The sequence below is a fragment of the Ochotona curzoniae genome, unplaced genomic scaffold (assembly GCF_017591425.1).
Source record: "Ochotona curzoniae isolate NIBS_2020 unplaced genomic scaffold, NIBS_Ocur_1.0 contig_2699, whole genome shotgun sequence".
NCBI classification, from domain to species: Eukaryota; Metazoa; Chordata; class Mammalia; order Lagomorpha; family Ochotonidae; genus Ochotona; species Ochotona curzoniae.
The window spans coordinates 9,527,991-9,547,355 of NW_024465561.1; the positions used below are offsets into that span (position 1 = coordinate 9,527,991).

Genomic DNA, 19,365 nt, shown 5'->3' on the forward strand with positions numbered 1-19,365 from the left:
AAGTTTACCTAAGTTTCAAAATATCTTTGAGAATAGAATAAGAACAAAGTCTTATGAGGAGCAATATTTACACAACGGACAATTAATCCAGGGCTCACAAACACAGTACTGTTTTGGCATTAAGTTCATTAACGCAAAAATTAGCCACATCTTTTTATATAAAAATCAATGTTCTGGAATTTAAATCTGTGAATTACAAAAATATTATGTCCTTTTCCTACTCTGTCAACAGGAAATGATTCAGCGCTATATTTTTGTTATAATCACAGTTTTTTTATGAAGTATGCATTTCAAGTATGTCATTACAATGTAACAGTTTCATATATATCTGGAAAAAAGAAAATACCAACTATGTCTATAACTGTTATATTGTTATAAAATGAGGGAAAAAAAACCTTTCCCTGCTAAGCTGGTTTTTCCTACATTCCCATGAGCAGCACAATTTGTGAACTGGTTCACATATAGTCCAAAATAACACATTGTTTTACATAGTTAATATGCTTGCAGGAAACTGCACTGCTTTAAAAAAAAAAGCATAGCAAACTTACCATGATATTATACGACAACTTACCATGATATTATAGGACAACTTATCCGGCAGGGTGCTGAGTCTCTCCCGAAGGGCGTTATAGTCATTATCTACCTTCATCCTGTTGACCAAAAAACAGCAAACACGGTAACAAACACACAATGAAACATCTTCCACTTAAACCATGGAGTTTACAAGCTAATCAAAATATCAAAACCTTTTGGCAACTTAAAGTATTTTTTAACTTTTAAAGTTTCGGTCTTATTGCAGACTCTCCAGGGACTTCGGTGGTTCCTTGAACAGACCAAGGTGGAGTTGAAGGGAGACAGTGAGGAAAAGGCTTACATTTGGAAGGAAAGAAACTCAAATTCTTAACAAAGTCTTTCAGGGAACAAACACTGGCTGTGAAGTCCAAATCACAAACACAGTATCTGATCAAACAAGTCAAGAAAATTCCCCAGGTTCATATTTTTAAATGTGTAGTCGGGGCCCGGCGCGGTGGCGCAATTGGTTAAAGGTCCTCGCCTTGCACGCCCGGGATCCCATATGGGCGCCGGTTCTAATCCCGGCAGCCCCGCTTCCCTTCCAGCTCCCTGCCTGTGGCCTGGGAAAGCAGTCGAGGACGGCCCAAAAGCTTTGGGAACCTGCACCCGCGTGGGAGACCCGGAAGAGGCTCCTGGCTTCGGATCGGCATAGTATCGGCCCGTTGCGCTCACTTGGGGAGTGAATCATCGGACGGAAGATCTTCCTCTCTGTCTCTCCTCTCTGTATATCTGCCTTTCCAATGAAAAAATAATAAAAATAAATCTTTAAAAAAAAAAAAATGTGTAGTCATCACCCCTTCAATGATCCACAGCAATGACACTAAGGTCAAGGAAATCAACTAGCGAGAGAATAAATTAGGAAGGCTTAACATAAAAAGTATTTCAATTTGGCTTTGGAGTCTGTTTTCTGTTATTTAAAACCTGAGCTACCAAAGAAATTAATTTCAAACAGCCAAAAGATGTAATTTTGGAGGGGCAGAGATGGCCACGTTCCCACGTTGTCGGCCCTCGCTGTTCTCACGCCTGCAGGACCCCAGGCACCAGTGCACACTGAGGCGTCCATTCTCAAACCTTCCCTGGAGACAGGGTTTGCTTAGAGTTCACTAGTAAGAGCAGGCTACAGGCAAACTTAACTGATATCTTTTTTGAAAAAGATCTATTTTATTTGAGAGATAAAGACAGAGAACTTCCCCCTACTGGCTCATTTCCCAAGTGGCCACAGCCACAATGACTGAAGATGAGCAGATCCAAAGACAGGAAGAGAATCAGGGGCTCCCCGAGGTCTCTCATGTGCGTGCAGAAACCCGAGGACCTGAGCTGTCTGTCCTCCACTGCTCTCCCAGGCCTGAAGCAGGGAGCTGGATGGGAAGAGGAGCAGTGGGGACAAGAAGCAGACCATTATGGAATGCCAGTGCCCCAGGTGGAAGCTCGGCTCACATACCATAGGACGGCCCCCAGCGCTGAGTTTTTTGCTAAGCACACGGTGTCCACAATTTTGAAAAATAACAACAAAAAAAAAAAAAAAAAAATTCACCAATTCATGTAGGTACTGGCAAATTGAAATCAGATAAGCTACATTCTAGATCATGCCTCTCTAGACAGTGAAATTGAGACTGCTATAAATATCATGGAATTGGTTTTAATTTACTCCCTAGTTCCCCTAAAGCAATGGCTAACATAATTAATAAAAATTATCTCATTTACTCACGTTCTCAAGAATTTCACATTATTAATGCTAAAAATATTCCTGCAGTTACTATCACTTAACATTTGGAGAAAAGTTGTGTCTTCTGTTTCAAAGCAAAGTAAGCCATGAGTTTAATCTAGGTTTTCACCCATATTCTTTCAAACAAGCATTTTTTAGTGTTCAAGGGCTTTCTCAAAATCTCTTATTCTCCAAGTCAATGTAATATCTTCCATTTTATTTATTTATGGTAAAAATGATCGTTTTGGGTAAATTTTTATATAAGTGAAAAACAGGCAGTATTGTGTGGCACACAGGGAGTGGGTTATTCCACCACATTCACCTCTGGATTCTACAGCCAGATACCAGTTGGAGTCACAGCTGCTATTTCCAACTCAGCTCCCTGCCAGTATGCTTGGCAAAGCAGATGATGACCCAACCACATGGGCCCCTTCCACCCCCGTGAGACCCCCATACAGAGTTCTGGGCTCCAGGCTTCCTTCAGGCTTCCTTCAGCCCAGTCCTCCTCCAGTTATCTGGGGAGTAAATAAAGGGAAGGAGGGTCTCTCTCTCTCTCTCTCATACTACCTCTATTTCTGTCTCTACCCCTCAAGTCCCCATCACTCTCCACTTCCCAAACAATTTCTTGTGGCAAAATATTTCACATACAGGCCTTTTATATTCATATATGTTTCAAGTCAACCGTAGGGTGAATCTTAGTTCTACATCTAACCTACGCATCTAATCCTGGTTAAATATGTTCAATTATAAAACTGCAGAAATGGTTAACTTACAGGTTCAAGAGAATTAAAAAAGATCTACATTCTGCCCAGTATTAAGTGTCATGTATGTTCTAATATTCCTTTTCCCAGAAAGTATCAAAATTCTAAATTCCACACGGATCCCAGCTAACGGGCCTGGGAAAGCAGCAGAGGACAACCCGAGTGCCTGGGCCCTAGTACCCACACAGGAGACCCACAAGAAGCTTCTGGCTTGGGTCTGGTCTTGCCCTAGCCACATGGGGAGCGAACCAGCAGATGGACAATCTCTCCCTCTGCAATTTAAATTGTAAAGGAATAAATGAAGCTTTAATAACAACAACAAAAATCTACAACACTAAATCTACAATTTTGAAGAGAGACTATTATTCACTAAAGTAAGATTCTCTGCTATTCAATCTGACAGAAGCACTGTGGCTGAAATGACATGACACTCTAGCAGCGCTTAATCAATCCAGGGGCTTGGGAGACGAGGGTTAGCGTGAGCTGTGAATGAAATGTCTACAAAGGTCAGATTTGGCAGTGCTTGTACACAACAAACACTCATTCTAGAGAATACCACATTCTTAAATACTAGAGAACACTTACAGTATTACATTAATTTACACAATGCAATGCCATTTATCCATAGAAAAGAAAATTTGTCATTTGCAAGAAAATGGATATCATGTTAAGAGAAACAAGCCAGGTACAGATAAATGTATGTATTCCCTCATGAGAAAGCTAAAATTTCTTAAAAATCTGAACACAGAAAGTTGACTGCTAGGGTTTGGTGGTGGCAAGGGAGGGACGGAAGGAGGTTCTTTATTGAACGAATGGGAAACTGGGTGCATTAATTGTGACAAATACACTAACATGAGATGTTAGGGATGTGGTGTGAGCAAATCTTTATATTGCGACTTCACAACTTTTGTTTTGTAAATCTGAAACCATCCTGAAAATAAAATGTTAAAAAGAAATTTGAAAAGAAACAGCCGTGCTGTGGCAGGGTGGCCCGACGACCATCTGCAATGGCAGCCTCCCTGTGGCAGTGCTACCTGGAGCCCTGACTACCTTGCTCTCTAACCCAGCACGGCTGGCCTCTCCTGTCCCAGTGGGAGGAGCAGGCCGCAGGTCCCAGGCCTGGGTCAGGCCAGCCCACCTGTTCTGGGCATTTGGGAAATGAACCAGCAAAAGGAAGCTCTTCTTCTTCCCCCTGTCTCTCATCACTCTGCCTTTCAAGTAAATCAACATTTTAAAAACAAATAAGGACATAAGTTTATTCTTTGTGCAAAAACAATCTAAAATCCATGCAGAGCATTTTCACAATACACAACTTCTATGAACTTTCTGAAAACCCTTCGTAAATTTCAGAGTAGTTCTGCAAAAGCTCCAGGACTATACTTCAATATAAGTATCTAAATGTTTCCATAACTGTTAGGCAGATTCCAGATAACTTAACATTCAGTATGTCTTCTTGTGGTAACTGTAACAAGGAAAAAAAGACTTCTTAACAAAATATCTCCTGCACATTGGGCATCAAGCACAGACGATGCCAAAAATCAATGCCAATATTCCAAATCACACACATTCCATTTTAATGTATTATTAACAGTTCTCTCCCAAACAAAAATGCAGATACCCTACAATAGTTTAAGAATGAGGATGCTATTTCTAAACTTTGAATTCTTTCCTAAAAATGCATAAAAGGGAAGGATGACTGAAACGCAGCCCATGCAATTCTTTCTGAAGCCAGGCCAGCAGGGAGCCAGCAGTAATGTCTGTGCAAGTCCCAGCTTCAACAACTTTGCTTAAGAGCCAGGCCAGGCCAGACTGGGTGCTCTAACAGCAGCCTCCTGACAGTCTCAGTACCAAACAATACTCGGTACTTCATCTTGGAGAAACAGAAAAAATTTTATTAAGATTCAATATTATAGAAGGTTAAGTAAGAGATCTTCATTTGTACCAAAATACAAACATGATTTTTTTCTATTTTTGTTACTTGGAAACATATGATTAATTTTGGGATACTGTATTCATATTAAAATATAGTACTTAAAACAGGCAATCACTTCAAATATTTTTCAAATGTAAAACAAAATCCAGATGCAATGGGGACAAATCCCCAAAACTTATCTATAAAAGTAGATCTATGTGGCTGGTACCATCATACTAGACGCTTATGCTAAGCTCAAGCTGCAATTACCAGTTTTAAAATTCTGTCCAATAACTAAGAGGCTTGATGTGTTGGGGCAAGACTTGTGGCACAGTGGTTTAAGCCGCCCACATACGAGATGGCATCCTACATGGGTGCCAGTTCAAGCACAGGCTGTTCTACTTCTAATCCAGTTTCGTGCTAATGCACCTAGGACAAGCAGTGGAAGACGGCCTAGGTGCCTGGGTCTCTGCACCCACACAGGAGACCAGGCACAACTTCTAGTTCCTGGCTTCCGCCTGGCTCAGAACCATCATACTCTGGGGCAGTAAACCAGTGGATGGAAGCACACCTGTCTGCCTGTGTGTGTGTGTGTGTGTCCTTCTAAGTGAGCTCTTCAAATTAAAAAAATTAAATCAAGAAAACAAAAACCAAAGCACTGGTAGTGTATATAGCAGGTTTCACACCTTTCTTTGAACCTTGCTTGTCCCATGTGATATGCCTGCTAAGAGGCATGTTTAATTCTCAAAAGTAGCAGTGCATGAAGTCACATAAAACAAGTACAATCAAACATTCATCTTAGAGAGTTAAAATTAAGACCGACTATACAGAACTCTTATTTTCCTAAAATCTTAAGTATATTTTTATTATTATTGGAAGCTCAGATTTACAGAGGGAAAGAGAGACAGAAAGATCTTTCATCCACTGGTTCACTCCACAAGCGGCCACAATGGCCAGAGCTGAGCCATTCTGAAGCCAGGAGCCAGGAGCTTCCTCCAGGTCTCCCTCGCAGGTGCAGGATCCCAAGGGCCATCCTCAACTGCTTTCCCAGACCACAAGCAGGAAGCTGGAAGGGAAGTGGAGCAGCCAGGACACAAACTAGTGCCCATATGGGATCCTTACACATGCCAAGGAAAGGACTTTAGTCACTTGGCTACCATGCTGAGACAAAAATCATTTATTAAAAGTTTGAAAAAGAGCCAAGTTAAATCAGGGAGAGGTAGACTGAAGACATAACATACTTTGAAATGCATCAGGAAACAACTGGGTTAACACAGCGACGTTTAAATAGATCACCAAGATTCACCTACACATTTCTTTCAACTTTTCTGTATGTTTGAAGATTTTCATAGTATCATAAGGGGAAATATGAAAATGACTCTACATTTTGAATCCTTCTCATAAACACCTTTATTTTAAAAAATGTAAGTTCTGTATCCCTTGTACAGAGCAAAGGGTAAGGACTGCAATCACCATGTTTAAACAATAGAAAGCTAAAATGAAGAAAATAAAATTTCGCTAATTTTAAAGAAATAGATTAGGCAAAAAAATCAGCATTAGATCAGTTTGGTTTTTTTAGATAAAGAAACTCTCCCATCATCCACTGTCCTCTTTCCCTTTGCAGCCTAAAAGAAAAAAGTAGAAAATACCATAAAAGATGCTTAAAAGGAAAAAGGCTTAATATTAACATCTGGGCTAATTTGGAGCAAAGAGTTAATTTCTTATTTCTTACGAAATTATAAGACCCAAATATTCTGGAATATGTATGACTTTCTTTAGAAATCATGTTTTTTTCTTTTTCATCTACTGGAAAGGCAGAGCAGGCAGGGGTGGGGGAGGAGACTGGTTGATTTCTACCCCCTAGTTCACTCCCAAATGCCCACAATGGCCAGGACGGGGCCAGGCCAAAGCCAGGAGCCAGGAACTCCATCCAGGCCTCCCAGATGAATGGCAGGTGCCCAAGCGATTAGGCCATCATCCACTGCCTTCCCGGATGCACAAGCAGAGGTGCCAGGGCTCCAACTGGCACCTGAATATAGGAAGTGGGAACCCCAAGTGACAGCTACCCTGCTGTGCCACAATCCCTTAGGGAGGATTTTCGTCCTTGATACCAAGTCTAAAGCTTCCTAGTGAGCGTTCGGGAAAGCACTGTAAGGCCCTAACTGAGCCCTGAACACCTCCCTGGAGCCCAGCCTTCTGCCATGTGCCGCAGGAACTACATTCCAACACACCAGAGCTTCTTTCCCGTTCTGCAATGTCATCTTTGTTAAAGATCTACTTGCGTGAAAGATGAATGAGTTTTCGCATCTAAAACCAAGGAACTAGAGAAATACTATGCTCAGGAATGGATTATATACCCAGTCTTCACAATTATTAAAGCAAGGATTGATCATTGTTTAAAGCACTGTTTTTAACAGTCTGAATAAATGCTAAAGTTACATTAAACATAAAAATATTTCTTTCATAAAAATATTCTTTATTTTTCTCTGTCTCTCCTACTCTTTTTTTTTTTCTTTTACATATATTTTGTTTTATGATATAGTTCCATAGGTTCTGGGATTGCCTGTGCTCTTTCCCAAGTTACAGTAAACATAAAAATATTTTTCATAAAAATATTCTTGAGAAGGATCTATAAGGCTTTCTCTAATTTGATAAGAGAATTCTCATTCAAAATTTAAATGTGTCAATTGAAAAATACTCTTCCTAAGTGCTTATTCTGAAAACTTACATGTAGTTGACCAAAACAACAGAAGAGGCAGTTTCTGAATGTTCATGGCAAAATAATAATTCCTGTTTATAAAATAACAAATCTCACAAAATTCAGGAAAGACAGTGGCAAATTCTTTTTCACAACTTAGGTTACACCTAGGAACTCAAGCTGTCACAGCATCCTGATGAAACAGCCCGAGTTCGTCTGAGAGCAAGCCCCAGGACACCTCACTTCTAAGCAGAAATACTGAGTAACCTAACTACAAAAACTTCTCATTGTTTAAGTCAATACAACAATTGTTGCAAGAGACAAAGGCGGGGCAGTCATTTGTCCTCAAAGACCCCCAAGTCCCACACTACAGCAATGGGGTCCAGCTTCCTGCTACAGCAGAGTCTGGGAGGGAGGGTGGAAGGTTCCAGAAATCAGGCTCCTACCAGTCACGTGGCGAACAGCCTGAATTCCCAGCCCACTCTTGCCAGGGGACCTGGGCAATGAACCAGTACATGCAGCAACACTGTCTATCTCCCTGACTTGGAGACAAAGAAAGAGATGCAGCTAACATTTCACTAGATGTTTTCTTTTTTAAATGATTTTATGTTTTTAAAAGATGTATTTGTTTTTATTGCAAAGTCAGATATACAGAGAGGAGGAGAGACAGAGAGGAAGATCTTCACTCCCAAGTGGCTGCAACAGCTGGAGCTGAGCTGAGCTGATCCGAAGCCAGGGGCCAGGAGCCTCTTCCAGGATTCCCACACAGGTGCAGGGTCCTAAGGGTTTGGACAGTCCTCGACTGCTTTCCCAGGTCACTAGCAGGGAGCTAGATAGGAAGCTGGGCTGCCGGGACACAAACTGGCACCCATATGGGATCCTGGCACATTCAAAGTGAGGACTTTATATGCTAAGCTATGGCGCTGGGCGCATGTTTTATGATTTATCTATTTTTATTTAAAAAGTAGATTTACAGAGAAAAGACAGAAAGATCTCCCATCTGCTGGTTAACTCCCCAAATGACTGGGGTTGAACTGGGGTTCAGCTGGGGTTGAACCGATCCAATGCCAGGAACTTTTTCTGGGTTTCTCACTTGCATGCAGGGTCCCAAGGACTGCAGCCATCCTCAACTGCTTTCTCAGGCCATCAGCAGGGATTGGATGATGGAAAGCAGAGCAGCTGGGACACGAACCAACATCCATGTGAAATGTCAATGCTTGCAGGCGGATGATTAGCCAGTTGAGCCATCACACTGACCCCTAGACGTTTCAATCTAACCTTTCAGCAGAGTGCAAAGGACACACACATAGTACAGCTGGGGCAGAGGGATGTGTTCTAAGGTTCCATCTACAACCACCATACCTTAAAGCATGCTTATGCCTATTTCTTTATTTATAACTAATTTTATGACTTAAAAATACGATAAGCAGTGAATCCAGCTTAAAATAACATTAAAAAGACATCATTTTAAATGGTTCCAAAGTACCTAGTTAATTTTAGGTGCTGAGTTCACAGGTAGTTTTCCAGATTTTCTACCACTAACATAAATTCTTATTATAAAGCACAGGAAGGAATCTTCAGCTATGAAGACGTTTGACCTAAGTCTGTGCCAGGTTCCACTTAATGTTTGCTGTAATGCACAAGTTCCATCACTTCATCTTAGATTCTCTACGCTTTTAGGTATATTTCAGGGGGAAAAGTGAACTTTGTGTTGCTCGGAGCGGATGCGGCTCCGGCTGAAGTCCAGGCGGAAGAGGACCCCTTTCTTCCTCAGTAGAAGCCCTCTCTCAGACACTGCTCAGGTTAGCTTCTCTCAGGAAGTTGTTTATGTCAAAAACACACAAAAAGTAATTCTGGTTCTGAACCCAACAAATACTGACAATCCTCAGAAGTCAACTGCCTTCAAAACTGAACCGGGGAGCCAGGGTTGCGGTCTGGCTGGTGTGCCCGCAGCACCTGGTCCCAGGTGCTCCACGCAGGATCCAGCTCCCTGCTCTGGGGGACCTGGGTTCAAATCCCAGCCCTGCTTCCGACTCCTGCTTCCTGTCAACACACACCCTGCAAGGCAGCAGATGAGCACTCAAACTCCTGGGCATTTGAAAAAACAACAACTGCCAAGTATGTACAGAATCTCTCAAAACTCACATGCTGAAGTGTTTCAGTTAATATCGAAATTTAAAGCTGTTTCTTCATGAATTAAACACCTGAACAAATGAAATGCCTTTTTCTATATTTTTATTTAAGTCTGCCTCATGGAATCTTCCAGACATATTTACTACCCTCAAATCTTTTTCGATGATTTAGTGAAAATCAGACATTTTTATAGCTCATATGCTATAATTAGAAATAACACCGAACATACAAGTGATGGAATGTGCTGAGCAGCACATGCACTTTCTCATTAATTCCCACCAGTCAACAGGAAGTAATGAGACTTCCTTACTTATGGGACCTATTCCCTGGAAGTCATCTGTGGTGCAATGAAAGTGACCCTATTAGATGTCGCCCGCCCGCAGCAGATGGAGGTGATCCCCACCTTCTGAATCTCGTTTGGCTTTGTGGTTTCATCTGACCAACACGACACAGCTCATAGCTTCCATGCCTGAGACTACTGTACAAAGAACACCGCATGAAAGAACAGACAGAGGGGGAGGGCCGGCCAGCAGCCAGAGCTAGGCACACTAAAACCATCTGCCTGTCACCAATGACTGCATCCAGAGGACTGAGACCAGACAACACGCGGAGGACACAGGTGAGCCTCGCACATCCACACACACATACACAGAAGTGGTTGTCATTTTAAGCTGCTATGCTCTATAGTGATTTTACTAATGAGCAAGACTGATTCAGCTTCACTTCAAAAAACTGGCAATGGGGGTTGATGGTAGGATAAGGACATTGAAGTGAAACTTCAGATGAAACCAAAGCTGAAATGACTGAAGCTGGCTGCCAGGTATGTGAGAATCGAGTATGTTACTGCGAATCCTAGTGTCTGAAAATCTTATGAAAAGGTGATTTTAGGAACCTGTATCATGGCACAGCATGCCCATATCCTGTAGGAGCTCCTAGCTGCTCCACTCCTAATCCCACTCCCCGTTAATGTGCCTGGGAAAGTAGGAGAGGACGGCCCAAGTGTTTGGACGCTTGCACCCATCTGGGATATCTAGATGAAGTTCTTGGCTTCTGGTTTCAGCTTGGCCCAGCTCATACTGTTGTAGTCATTTGGGCAGTCAATCTGCAGATGAAGGATACTGCTCTTTTTTCCTCTGTAACTGCCTTTCAAAGAAATAGCTATTTTTAAAACCTATTTTAAAATATTAATGTAAAGTTGTAACAACAGTGCCTAAGTAGCCAATTTCCCATTATAAAAGATAATGGCACAAATACTCACAAGACTTTGGCTTTTTTTTTTTTTTTTGCCTTCACCAATCCAACAGTAAAATTTTCAAACAATGGGCCCAGCGCTGTGGCCTAGCGACTAAAGTCCTCGCCTTGAAAGTGCTGGGATCCCATATGGGAGCCAGTTCTAATCCCGGCAGCTCCTCTTCCCATCCAGCTGCCTGCTTGTGGCCTGGGAAAGCGGTCCAGGACGGCCCAAAGCCTTGGGACCCTGCATCCATGTGGGAGACCTGGAGGAAGTTCCTGGCTCCTGGCTTTGGATTGGCGCAGCACCTGCCCTTGCAGTCACTTGGGGAGTGAATGATCGGATGAAGATGTTCCTCTGTCTCTCCTCCTCTTTATATATCTGACTTTGCAATAAAAATAAAATAAATTCAAAACAAATTTTTTTTTCAAACAATAATGCTACTATCAATCCGAGGGGGTCAGGCTCAGTGCTCCACAGACATCATCCCATTCACTCTCCACTACAACAGCCTGTGACAAGAAAACTGAAACCTTCAAAGTAATTGTCCAAGGTTATAAAACAATTCAAATCTAAGTCTTTGACTCCAAATCCCATGGTTCTCATAGAAAAGATCAAAAACTAAAATTCACAGTGCTTAAGATATCATTTGCAACACCCACATCCCACATCTGAGGGCCCAGTTCAAATCCTCCCCTGGGAGGCAGTCCTGGGTTCCCTGACACTCACAGGAGAAGCCCAGTCGCGATGCCAGGCTTCCGCCTCCAGCCTGCCCCAACACCAATGCCACGGCCATGTGGACAGTGAGCCAGCAGACTGACTACTCTGGTCTCCAGCGCTCTGCCTTTCAAATAAACTGAAAATATGTAATTGTTTCAAAATTACAATCAACAAACAGAATAATCAGGTGCCAGTGGACCACACAGAGGGAGGCATACTCACATTTTACTTTAAAAAAAAAAAAAACACTGTATAGATTTTATAATGCTTTATTGCCTAAATAAAAAGAATTATAAATAGAAAAATGTATTCTAAAAAAGTTTGCTGTCCTAACTAAATTGAAAATCACTATTAGCCTGTCAGGGCCTGGCACGGTGGCGCAGTGGTTAAGGTCCTCGCCTTGCACGCCCGGGATTCCATATGGGCACAGGTTCTATCCCGGCAGCCCCGCTTCCCATCCAGCTCCCTGACTGTGGCCCGGGAAAGCAGTCGAGGACGGCCCAAAGCTTTGGGACCCTGCACCCACGTGGGAGACCCGGAAGAGGCTCCTGGCTTCGGATTGGCATAGCATCGGCCACTGTGCTCACTTGGGGAGTGAATCATCGGACGGAAGATCTTCCTCTCTGTCTCTCCTCTCTGTATATCTGCCTTTCCAATAAAAAATAATAAAAATAAATCTTAAAAAACAGAAAAAAGAAAATCACTATTAGCTTTAAAACAATGTTGCTCCATGGGGGGAGGGCACGGAGACGGGTTGAGGGAATCCCAGAGCCTATGAACTGTGTCACATAATGCAGTGTAATTAATAAAAAAATGTTGCTCAAATTCTCTTCTATTAGGCTCAACACATTTCTTTCATGTTATTCATGTTATTAACCAAATAAGCACTAAAAATTCTTCTTATTAACCAAATAAATACTGTAAATGTCTTGGTTCACCAAAGTTTTAGGATTTCAACTGATTCTGTAAAAGAGATTTTTCTGGGCAATTAGACGTTCTAGTCATTTTCAGGTCTCTCTCCCCCAACTTTTTTTTAAAGATTTATGGAGAGAGAGAGACAGAAAACTCTTTCAAAATTCACTGGTTCACTCCCCACACCGCCACAACAGCCAGAGTTGAACTGATCCATAGCCAGCATCTTCTTAAGGGGTCCCAAAACGGTACAGGGTCCCAAGGCTTTGAGCCGTCCTCGACCGCTTTCCCAGATCACATAAGCAGGGAGCTGGACGGGAAGTGGAGCAGCCGGGATTAGAACCAGTGCCCACAGGAGATGGCAGCAGCTGCAAAGAGAGGATTTAGCTAATTGAGTTATCATGCTGGGTCCTGGTCCTATTTTTTCTGCACATGTTTTCCTTCTTGTCCTACATTTAAAAAATAAATTCAGATAATTCTGAAGCTCATATTACACATCACTTGTCCCTTGTCCCTTAAAGAATCCGTTTAAAATATACAAATAATCATAAACAGCACTATTGTAAGAATGTATAAAACCCTATAATTTACTCACCATTACAATGGTATGTATCCATTAAAAAGTGCCTATAAAACTGTTTCACATAATACAATGTTATTAACAATTAAAAAAAAGTCTTAAAAAAGTATAAAAAAAAACAGTTTAGTTACATGAATTATATTTCAGACTAGGTTAACACCAAGGGTTAAGAAAGAACGGAAGGAGCCCAGCACAGTTGCCTAGTGGCTAAAGTCCTTGCCTTGTACATGCTGGGATCCCATATGGGCGCCGGTTCTAATTTCAGCAGCTCAACTTCCCATCTAGCTCCCTGCTTGTGGGATGGCCCAAAGCCTTTGGACTCTGCACCCGAGTGGGAAACCCAGAAGAGTTCCTGGCTGCTGGCTTTCGAGCAGCTTTGCTCCGGCCATTGAAGCCACTTGGGGAGTGAATCAATGGGCAGATCTTCCTCTCTGTCTCTCCTCCTCTCTGTTTATCTGACTCTAATAAAAATAGAAAGAATCGGAAGAGAGGGAGAGAGGGAGAGAGGGAGAGCGCCATTATGTCCCTTTGGGGGAGGGAACCAGCACACAGATCTTTCTTTCTCTGTCTCTCCCTCTCTATGTAAATCTTTCTCAAAATAAATGAATAAATCTGTAAAAAATAAACAAGAATTAAAAACACAGCATGTTTTTAAAAGTAGTAAGTGAGACATCTTTCAAACAAGCGCCAGTCTTTGAACTCCCTCTGTATTGGCTTAATATCTCTGCAAACAGTGCAAAATCATTGCCATTACTCTGCTTAACACCTGACCATGTATGAATTTCTCCATGACAAGGTCTCTCCATTCTGCACAGCCAACACTGGCATGTGGTAGGAACTCAATCATTGTTGGCAGAATTAAGAGAATGTAAAAATATCACAAGAATTCCACGATCCTCTCAAACAGCAATTTCCTGGCTTTCAGAGGCATGAAGACATTTTTGTTTCAATTTCTGAATATATAAATTGATGAGTTCACTGGCCATGTAAATGCCAGCCGTATCACGATACCACATATAGATCTTCATTTAAAAGCAAACAGAGAGTCTGTTTCCTAAGCTATACTCAGAAATGACTCAGAGGAAAAAAGCAAATTTCAACTGGCAAAAAAATTCAAATTTTTCATGTACAAAAATGGCCCAATATTACTTTAAGATACATGTAGGCAAATATGCTAAGCTTCTGTAATATAGAGGGTTTTAGAAAACTGTGAAATCTTGTCTCCTGAAGTAATGTCGTATTGGTATCATTGCTCACACTCACATGCACTACAGCATTTGTCAACTGAAACATCACATATTAAATAATATTTGGTCTCCGTCTATTCAAAAATTTACAGAGTGTCTATTTTGTGCCAAACACAGTAGGAGAGGTTGTGAACAAAAGGGTGAAAACATGTCCCTTACTCCCTCGGAATTCTCCAACAGCGAAGCCTCACAAAGCAGCTATCCACACACGTGTGTAAAGTGCTGTCTATTCTGGGCGGATACAGCCTTTTCTAATTTCCTGAACTCCTCACCAAAACCAACAGAGAGAAGGCCACATTAATAAAACATCCCCTGGGAGTTATTTGTAAAATAGATCACTTTGGCCAAATCTGTAGGGGAAAAACATTCTTTGGCCAAGGACTTGCATCTCAAGTTTCAACATGAACTGAATTTATAATGCAAAAGCAAATGGCCTGTCATGGAGATGCTGACAGACATACACCACCAGTGTCTGCAACTACAACACTGCATTTATTGAAAATTAATGACGTCCTGAATTTTTACTTATAGTTTTTACTTATTAGTTTAGATTACTTTCTCAAGCCAATACTCAAAATTTAATCAGTGCATGTATACAGGTTGCACTTTCAATCTTTTCCACTGCTTGCAGCCTTATGTGCATTTAAACAAACAAAAAATGATAGACACTAACTATAAATTATTTCCTTTGGAGATTTTTCAGGCATGAAGAAAAAGCCTCTTAAAGTAAATTTAAAATATTATATGCTTGGTGGTGTATAACTGAAGGCTTACTCTCCCCACTGAAGGGGCAGTTACCATGATTTTGCAATAACCCTGCAGACAACAATCAAGCCAGCTCCTGTTGTTCTGTTAGAAAACTCTCCGTAAACACAGCACAGATATATTATAATTCGTCATCTGTAAGATCAACGGCTATACCTTATGACAACTCATAATATTAACATTTTATTCACCATTAAATCGAGCAGTTTTCGCAGCAGCAATAATAAACTGTTATTTACGAAGCACTGTCCTATTAGCTACGGATTAGCACATTAAAACAGATATTCTTTCTTCCTTCCTAAAAAAAGTATAGCACATAAGGAAAGCTGTGAAACAGAGGAAATCCACCAAACTTTTTTTTTCAAACTTGAGGAAAAAATAACTGTGCCACATTCCCATCATTATTTTAAAATATTTAATTCCATTTTCTACTACAAATAAAAGAAATATTAATACAGCTTTCTATCAAACACATATATTTAAGATATATAGAGAGAAATATATGTATCCTAGAAATATATAGAAATACATGTTTTAAAAATACAGAAATATATATACATATTCTGCTACAAATATAAGAAACATTCAAACATCTTTCAACCAGCTGGTCGGAAAATGTCTGTCTTCACTTCATCATGGTATTAATGTCATCCTAACTTAAAATAGGAAAAGAAAAGAAAGGAAAAAAAGATATCAGAGTAAATATCAAATGGTAACACAACTTCAGGAAATCTGGGAACATATAACTCAGACAAGGGGGAATTAGTATGAAGACATTCAAAATGGAGGTTACTGAAGAATTCTATTCCTGGTCAAACATCTACCCAGAAAACAGGATATACATTATTTAAATACAACAAGGTGATCTCATCAGTATTTCAGAAGTGTAATAAAGCCATTTTTCACTCACCAATGCTGGATTTTCTCCTGGCAGTTAGTGACCACCTGTCATGAAAACAGATAACTACACATGAAAAAAAAACAGGACTATGCACAGAGCTACAAAATCAGTGTATCAAAGAACTCCAACAGTGGCTTTACAGATGTGACAGCCTCCCAGTGTACATTTTTATTTGTCACATGCACAGCGATGTGAATGGGAGTTTTTAAGCAGCCCACTTTATCATAACCCTCTAATGCGAGCTGATAACCACAGAATAAATTACAGCTTTCCAATTCATACTTGGGTACAAAACCCGCTTCATAACTATCAGGTGACATGTGATATAAGATAACTAGTATTTTACGCAATTTACAAACCTGTTTCCAATGTTACATATTTTATAAAATACACAAATGTTATAAATAATAAAAACCAATGGTACATACAAGTTTCATCGGTTTTTAAAAATGACAGTAGTTGAAATATTTTATTTTCTCAGTATATCTCCAAATGTTTTCACTTGTAATTTTTATTCTGATGCATTAAGAATGAGTTCAGTGATATTTTTCTACGACATTTTCAAGAAACACCTGGTATAAAGAGATGCTCTGAACAGCTTTTATTTTTCCTAGTGAGTTATGATAAAATTTTAAGGACTTCATACTTTCAACTAAAACAATAGAATTAAACACAAAAGTTATTTGCTTTCCTCAGGGGCATTTTCGTGGGTCCTCAAAATGCCACAAAACAAGTACCACTAATCAGTAAGAAAGAAATACAATTTTAGTAACAGTGCATTTGAATGCTAATTTTCAAATTCACACTATTTTCAAGGATTACTAGTCACCTACTTTAAATCACCCACTAATAAAAAATTTAAATAGTAACCTAGAATATTCTAGCACCGTTTTAGAGACAGAGAAATTAAGATAAAAAACCAAAATGTTTAATGCAACATCATGTGAAAAAGAAGTACGATGTGGTGGGAACACACTGATTCTTGACTTCACAGCTTCAATGGACAGTACCGTCTTTTGTGTATATGAATGCTTCACCAAAAAAAAAAAAAAAAAAGCACACAAGATTTTTTTAAGACCTGTCAGTGAATTCTTCTCTTACAACATTTAATTTCTGAAATCAACGTCATCTCTTTTGGGATGTTTGAAATACTAAGATAGCAATCTTGTACCAAAATACATGTTATAATCAGCTCTCCAAGCATACTACACATTAACTCGGCATAACAAGTCCATTCTCGAATGAAGATTTCTCAGTAAGTATCAATCACACAGCAACACTTAATAACAGTGGTAATACATAATAAAGCACTGACTTCACATCTGGAAGAGCCAAGCTCAACTACATCAATCCATTCTCTCTGTTTCTGATTTGCAGTAATTATGAAATAGACAAATAGAATTAAATGGAAATTAAAAAAGAAAAATATCTTCCTGAAATTCTTGTTATAAAAGGTTCTATTTAACAACACCATTGAAAGATGAGACCCCAAAGCAGTCAGGATGTTTTCCAATGCCAACGCTTGTGTTTCCAAGCATGAAGTGAGCCAAAAGCACAGAGAGAAAAGCCCCGCAAACCGTAAGAGCAGAATGTTCATTAACCTCTACATGATAATCCTTTCGTAGCTGCATATTAACTAGTTACATATTCATAATCATTTACATTATTTAAAGGACCTTCGATGGAATTTTCTAGGCTATATCCATTAGTGACGGTGTTAAAGGTTATGGAAGATAGTCTACTTAATGTTTCCAGGAAGCCCTTTTAATTAGTAAATATGTAAATTTGGCACACATGCCTTTTATGTATAAAGCCCAAGCCACGGGTATGAAGGCACGTGGCCCTGCCGGCACCCCCGACGAGCTGCCCTCCACTTTGTTCTAGCAATCCTTTCTCTACTCCCAGCCGCTTGTTTTCCCTAAAATAGTCTCCCCAGCAGCAGAGAAGTCAAGGATAAAGAAACAGCACCTACTTCATAATACAAAGTATAATATAATACATTACCACACATACTAAGTGTTTAGAATCAGACACCCTATCCAGATGGAGATTAGAGAAGCAATTTGAAAATCAGGAATAAAAAGAAAGGTTTAAAAAAAAAAGCAGATATGAAAACACACAGAAGAACTTTCTGACAACATGCCTACGTTATCTGTTTATCCAATGTACTGTCCACCTGCTTCAAAAAGACGCCGGGGCCCGAGCCGCCACATCTGCATCATCAGATTCCATTTTCTTCTCTTTTACAAGTTATTCAAAGAAAAACGTAATAAATTTCTAAAAATTAATAAATTAAGCCAGCAACTCCAATTTTTGAAGGATAAAATCATACAACTCAAATTGAATATATCTGAATATTTTTTTAAAACTTTTTTTTTTAAATTAACCCCAAAGATTTTTCTTTTCTTTTTCTTTTTTTTCTGAAAGGGGACTCAAATTAATTGCCTTTATTATTAACCAGATGGAATCATAGTTGGGTCTTATAAGCAACTCTGGAAAAACAAATCAAAAAATGCTTTTTTTCCTACTAATACACAGAAGTTGAACAGCTATGGATAAACAATACTACTTTTCAATGTCATTGCTTTTAAGCAAACCTACTAAAATACACAAACAGTACTCCTGAAGAAAAACAATTCATATAATCCTTAAGAAAACATATGGCTACTGGATTTCAACTGTTAAACAATCTAGTAAATTTTTAATATAATATCCAATAATAATCAAGAATTTACAAATAAAATATGTACTTATACAGTAATATAACAGTACACTATGAGCTGATTTCACCACTTTTTAAGATACAGTCTATCATTAACTTTAACCAACAATCCAGCAACTATAAAAATCATACATGTCTCTCTGTAACTCACAACTGTTCTTAGCCTAACAGTTCACACGATTAAATCAAACCAGATATACTTAAGTGAGGTAGGTTTTAGCCTCTTTATAAAGAAAGAAAATCTGTGCTCAGAGACACAGTAACAGATCCAGTAGCATTCAACTTTCCAAGAATGGCTAGATTAGATTAGATCACTCTGAAGACCTAGCTAATGCCAAAGCTGGGCCCTCCCTCTCCTGGACTCCCTATGCCCATCACGCAACATGCCAAAGCAGCTGGTCAGCACATCTACAACCTTTCTGTCTTAAAACACCGACTACTGCCTACTGCCGTTTCTCCTCACTTCCACTTCTCATGTTGCAACAATGTCAGAAAAACAAATAAA

General features: G+C 39.9%; 1 protein-coding gene across 1 annotated transcript in view; it reads right to left on the reverse strand.

Annotated features, from left to right (window-relative positions):
• Positions 1-19,365, reverse strand: part of URI1 (URI1 prefoldin like chaperone) — a 75,189-nt gene that overhangs the window by 35,973 nt on the left and 19,851 nt on the right. Inside the window, exons 2-3 of the mRNA XM_040976495.1 lie at positions 16,148-16,182; positions 572-650 (exon numbers count right to left, since the gene is read on the reverse strand). Coding sequence (XP_040832429.1) covers positions 572-650; positions 16,148-16,182 — 114 coding nt within the window. The remainder of the gene's footprint in view (positions 1-571; positions 651-16,147; positions 16,183-19,365) is intronic.